Source organism: Triturus cristatus, chromosome 2_2 (genome assembly GCF_964204655.1).
Source record: "Triturus cristatus chromosome 2_2, aTriCri1.1, whole genome shotgun sequence".
NCBI classification, from domain to species: domain Eukaryota; kingdom Metazoa; phylum Chordata; class Amphibia; order Caudata; family Salamandridae; genus Triturus; species Triturus cristatus.
The window spans coordinates 1232638029-1232644028 of record NC_140582.1 but is presented as its reverse complement, the minus strand read 5'-3'; the positions used below and the strand labels follow the sequence as shown (position 1 = coordinate 1232644028).

Sequence of the window (6000 nt, the reverse complement as noted above, 5' to 3'; positions counted from 1 at the left end):
CTTGTGCGCACCTCCTCCTCGCTGCCTCCTGCCTGGACAGGCGGCCGGTCCTTACGCCTCCTCCCGGGTCCACTCTGGACAGGCCGCTGAGCCGGACCCGTCCATCTTGAACCCGGGCCCCCAGGGACAGGACAAAGGGGCACTGCCCAGTGTGATTTACACCTTCCAGCAGGAGGTTTTTTTTTGTTTTAATCTTCAATAACCGGAAGAGGGTGAATCAGACACCGGCCCGGGGTTTCACAAGCCACAGCTCGCGGCTTCCTTGCCACTCAGGTTGGCTAAAAGAGTTTAATTTGAAAGTCATGTTTGTCTTTGTTGGGGTGGAGCTCCTCCCCCTCCCTTCCCCTCCCCTCTGAGCCCCTTCCCCCGGGAGGCCTCGGGTATATCTGCGCCAGCTCCCCCCTTACTTGAGATAGGGCTAGACTCCCCCCGATCCTGGACCTCCGCTCCTACTGCTGTGGGGTCCCCTCAGCCTTGTGACCAGCTGCAGGGCACTCTCAGCCTTGTGCCCCGTCCAAGTGCCCAGCTCCGAGATCCTCTGGCCCTTTTGCCGGCTCTTGCACCCAACTTTGAATCGTGTTATCCCATTCTGACCCCGTTTTGGCGCAGACCCTGGCAGAGAAGCCCTTTGGTTGGCACGAGGCCTTCTACACAATCACAGCTCTATTGAACTTCACACCTGACGTGAAGAGAGAGATCAGAGCTAGTTTGGTTATTTTCGTGCCAAGCAGAAGACCCCAGGGTCCTTTGCGTTGGGACCCAATGGCTGCCATGCTGTGCCTCGCCCTCTTGCTCCTTGCTGGCTTGGCGGCCTGTTTCCCCCGGCAGTGGCCCTTCCAGGGATGGCAGAACCAGATCCTGATGCCAGAGGAGTGCCCGGCGTGCCAGGAAGCGCTCTGCCCTGCCTTGCCAGCGTCGTGCCCGGCTGGCAGGGTGCGGGACCGCTGCGGCTGCTGCTGGGAGTGCGCCAAGGCCGAAGGCTGGCTCTGCGATGCCAACCCAAGGGCTGACCGAGTCTACGGCCTGTGTGGCGAGGGCCTGGTGTGCCGGGCGCCCGAGCTGCAGAGCCCCGGTGCCAGGTCTCCAGAGCCACGCTGCGTCTGCGCCAAGAAGGAGGTGCTGTGTGGCACGGACAGGAAGACCTACCGGAACAGCTGCCACCTCCGGGAGGCGCGGAACAGCCAGGGGGAGCGGGGCCTGGCGCAGGCCCACAGGGGCCCCTGCAAGGCAGGTGAGTGCGCCGCGAGTGTATTCTATGCGTATGTTGTAATGCCAGCGTATGCGGAAAGGGCATCGGAATTACAACGTGCTGCGCCAACCGCGTGTTTCTTATTACAAAACGCGCAAATACAGGGCACTACTGTGCCAAATGCAAACTTTATGAGCTAATAGAGCCATGTGCATGATGACTCTGTAGTGTCCGTTTCACTGCGCTTTTTCTCCTAAGAGGCTTTGTGGCCCACTCCTGACGTAAACATGACCTACTCCTGATATCCAGACGCGGGCCCAGCTTACTCCTAGAAAGGAGCAGGCCTGACTCTAGCAAGGTACAGGGAACCGACTGTTGTAGATACAAGAGGCCAAGCTCCGTAGGGTCGCAGCCTGCGCAAAGAGGCCCGGAACTCTGGAGGGTCACAGGAAGCTCCCCGAGGCCCCAGAGGCCCGGAACTCTGGAGGGTGGCACCTAGCGCTGAGAGGCACAGAGGCCCGGGGCTTTGGAGGGTGGCACCTAGCGCTGAGGGGCCGGAAGCTCTGGAGGGTGATGCCGAGAGAGTGCAGGGTCGGGGTGATGCGAAGAGAGTGCAAGTGTGCGGTGATGTGGAGAGTGCAGGTGTGCGGTGATAGGAGAGAGTGCAGGTTCGGGGTGATGCAGAGAGAGTGCCTGTTTGCGGTGATGCGGAGAGTGCAGGTGTGCGGTGATAGGAGAGAGTGCAGGTTCGGGGTGATGCGGAGAGAGCGCAGGTGTGCGGTGATGCGGAGAGAGTGCAGGTTTGAGGTGATGTGGAGAGAGTGCTGGTTTGGGGTGATGCGGAGAGAGCGCAGGTGTGCGGTGATGCGGAGAGAGTGCAGGTTTGAGGTGATGCGGAGAGAGTGCTGGCTTGGGTGATGCGGAGAGAGTGCAGGTTCGGGGTGATGCGGAGAGAGTGCAGGTTCGGGGGTGATGCGGAGAGAGTGCAGGTGTGCGGTGATGCGGAGTGGGTGCAGGTTCGGGGGTGATGCGGAGAGAGTGCTGGCTTGGGTGATGCAGAGAGAGTGCAGGTGTGCGGTGATGCGGAGAGAGTGCAGGTTCGGGGGTGATGCGGAGAGAGTGCAGGTGTGCGGTGATGCGGAGTGAGTGCAGGTTCGGGGGGTGATGCGGAGAGAGTGCTGGCTTGGGTGATGCGGAGAGAGTGCAGGTGTGCGGTGATGCGGAGTGAGTGCAGGTTCGGGGGTGATGCGGAGAGAGTGCTGGCTTGGGTGATGCAGAGAGAGTGCAGGTGTGCGGTGATGCGGAGAGAGTGCTGCCTTGGGTGATGCGGAGAGACTGCTGGTTCGGGTGATGCGGAGAGTGCAGGTTTGCGGTGATGCGGAGAGAGTGCTGGCTTGGGTGACGCGGAGAGAGTGCAGGTTCGGGGGTGATGCGGGGAGAGTGCAGGTTAAGGGTGATGCGGAGAAGGTGCTGGCTTGGGTGATGCGGAGAGAGTGCAGGTTAAGGGTGATGCGGAGAGAGTGCTGGCTCGGGTGATGCAGAGTGAGTGCAGGTTCGGGGTGATGCGGGGAGCGGGGAGAGTGCAGGTTTGCGGAGAGAGTGCAGGTTTGCGGTGATGCGGAGTGAGTGCTGGCGTGGGTGATGCGGAGAGAGTGCAGGTTCGGGGTGATGCGGAGAGAGTGCTGGCTTGGGTGATGCGTTTGTAAATGTAGAGCAGGGAGCTGTGTCACAACCCGAGGGCGGGGGGCGCAAGGGACAGGAGGAGAGTGTCTCGGGCGTGTGTCCCCTGATTGCACAGCACGTCCTGGCGGTGTACCAAGGTCTGTGGAACATTACCTCGACCGTGGCTGAGGTATTGAGGCCTGCATTGTAATCCCGGCTTTTCCACTTCACCAAATCGTTTTATCCTGAGCAAATAGCGCATACTGTGCCACAAATCCCATAACAGGCAACTTCGGGGGCGTAAAAAGGCTAATTGCCAAGAATTCACACACATATGATCACGGAAATGTTGCCTGGTGTGAATGAATGATGCAACGACGTCAGCTCGCACCTTTCTCTTTCCTGAAACTTTGTCCAATAGTTAATTAGCGAAATAAAGACTAGAGGGGTTTGAGGTGGGTGACCCGCTTTTTGTGTACACATACGTGTGCCTCATTTGACAGCCTGCCCAACGGGACCACTCCACAATCCTCCATGTTTTTAACTCGTCCAAGCCTCTGTTCTGTACTTTATTTCTCTTATCAGCTATTGGACAAGAGTCCAAGGGAGAGGTGCGAGCTGACGTCACTGCCGCTGTCATTCTCACCCGTTTCCATGATCCTTTTATGAGAAGCGTCAGAAATTTGATTCAGCAGCGTAAGGACCTTTCTTGCTGACTGATGGACGGGCCTGCCCGGTGCCCCCAGGGGGGCCCTGGGCATGTCGAGGGCCTGCCCGGTGCCCCCAGGGGGGGCCCTAGACATGTCGAGGGCCTGCCCGGTGCCCCCAGGGGGGGCCCTAGACATGTCGAGGGCCTGCCCGGTGCCCCCAGGGGGGCCCCTGGACATGTCGAGGGCCTGCCCGGTGTCCCACAGGGGCCCTTGGTCATGTCGAGAGCCTGCCCGGTGCCCCAAGAGGGGTCCATGGACATGTCGAGGGCCTGAGGGCACCGGGTAGGCCCTCGACATGTCCAGGGGCCCCTCTATGCCCTTAAAGGGCCCCCTGGACATGTCGAGGGCCTGCCCTTTCTCTCTGGCACGTCAAGGACGTGTCAAGTCCTTGCCTGTGGAAATGCCTCATCTGAAGTGTAGCGCAATAGAGGGACCTGGGCTGTAAAACCGAGGAAAGGGCAGACCGCTAAACAAGCCTTCCTGCCAGGGGGCCGCTGCCTGAAAGAAATACAAATGTGTGCAACAGGTGAAGGGCGCCTGGAGGCCAGGATTGACTTTAATGGGCGCCTGGAGGCCGGGATTGGCTTTAGTGACGAAACCACTACCAGATGACACAGCTTTGTTCTTTTTGAGTGGTCCTGCTAGGGGGTTACCAGCTGAGCTGTGAAGTGCTTGCTTTTAAGGGACAGTTATATATATATATTTATACATTACATTGCGTACAGCCCGGGCTTACTAAAATCTAAATTTTTGCAGCACCATTTTATCTGAAACCGCTTTGTGCTTTTTGAAACCGTTGATCTTGTTCTGTGTGTGAGGTAAGTTTTAAAAATGACTTACATGTTCACAGTGCTTTCTGTCTCAGGGTGGAACCTCGTAGCACTAAACATAGACGCGTCACTATTCTCCACTGCACTAACCAGGTCTCAATGCTGTGTCTCTCTGGTCACACGCAGACCTCTGCAGCGCATTAACTAACAGAAGTTTCACAATGCATGAAAGGCCATTTCTCGCTGATTCATTTACCTTACATTTATTTTTAAATCACGCTGTGAGTTAGTTTATATGTATACAACTGGAGATTTTAAACAGTTACTGAATAGTTTGTTTTTTAGCCACGCCTTTGACCCCGCCCCCTCACTCACTCCACCCCCACACCTATTAATGCACTTCGACCTCTGATTACATGGTAGGCGCATCCTTCCTCACAGGGCTTCTCAGCGCTAGTACATCCCGCTCTCCCTCCAAGCGGCGCGTCCCTACATTTTTAGCAGCCCTCGGAGGCGGAGCCAGTGAGAGCCGGGGACGGATGACCCACTTCAAATCATGTCTCGCTGCTCAGCCTCGTGGGGAAAATCATCTTTGACGGCGCTCACTCGCCACATAAAGCAAATGCAGAAAATGCACCCGTTTTATAGTTTTATGAATCCAAGGGATTGGTTCAGTGGCCGAAATCCAAGAAGTCATCCCAAAGTCCCCGGTTCTGGCGTTGATTCCACACATTCCTCCGAAGCCATCACGGCTCATTCGTCACAGCTTTCGCCCCCACCTCCTTCTATATGCATTTTACCAGCATCGCAAGTCCTGTGTTCAGGAGCGAAGCTGTTAATGTGTGGCAGGTTTAGTGGCACCCGGTCCTAGACTGTCTTTTTTTGCACCGGGGTCCCACGGCAGCCTCACTGCGCCTCTGCCCGTGTTCCCGACAGCCAGGGTTTAATGCCGTCTCTTCACTGCAGACCCCCCCCCCCCCTCCTTCCCCCGCCGTGACTTCTGCTGACCCAGAGAGCGCAGAGAACCACCCCGTGCCCACTGCCCCAGCCGAACCCCCATTTCACGCCTCCCGGGTCCGGAAGCGCCTCTCTGTCCCTTTTATTCTTTTTAAGCATCGCGTTGCTATTGAAATGAATGCGAAACTCTCAGTTGTCTTTTTACTATAAACGTTTGCTTTTCACGAGTAAAACTTTAATTGTGCTTTTCTGTTGACGCGCAGCGCCAGAATTTCGAACACTCAGCAGCTGCGTCAAGTCGGAACCATTTGTAACTGGTCGACTAGAATTTCAGCCGATATAAATGAATCGTGTTCACTGTCGGTATCACCGATAGGAGGCGAGTGAGAGAGGGGAGCGTGTCCCAGACACGCGGAAAGGGGCGGGGCAGGTTTACATTATACCCAAACGACAAGCCCTGATATCAGGCACTATATAAGTAACTCCTTGAAGTGAACTCGCAGGAATAGATGCACTTGTGTTGAAAAGGCGGGAGAGACCGTCCACAAGGCTTGTGAATACACACCATCGTAGGAATCTCTGCGTGGTCTGTGCATCTTTCATGGGCACCATCAGTCCGGACCCTCCTGCCCCCCTCCCCTCCCTCGCCCCGCCTCCTGTAGGCAGACTCCTGGCGTGGAAGTCACCTGCAGCACTTCACCTGCACATACAT

At 56.8% G+C, this 6000-nt stretch overlaps 1 protein-coding gene across 1 annotated transcript in view; it reads left to right on the top strand.

Annotated features, from left to right (window-relative positions):
- The first annotated feature begins 389 nt into the window (after positions 1 to 389).
- The window catches only part of LOC146863468 (kazal-type serine protease inhibitor domain-containing protein 1-like), a 28413-nt gene continuing 22802 nt past the window's right edge, over positions 390 to 6000 (top strand). The window contains exon 1 of the mRNA XM_085642893.1: positions 390 to 1231. Within this exon, the coding sequence (XP_085499019.1) occupies positions 763 to 1231 (469 nt within the window). The 5' untranslated portion in view covers positions 390 to 762. The remainder of the gene's footprint in view (positions 1232 to 6000) is intronic.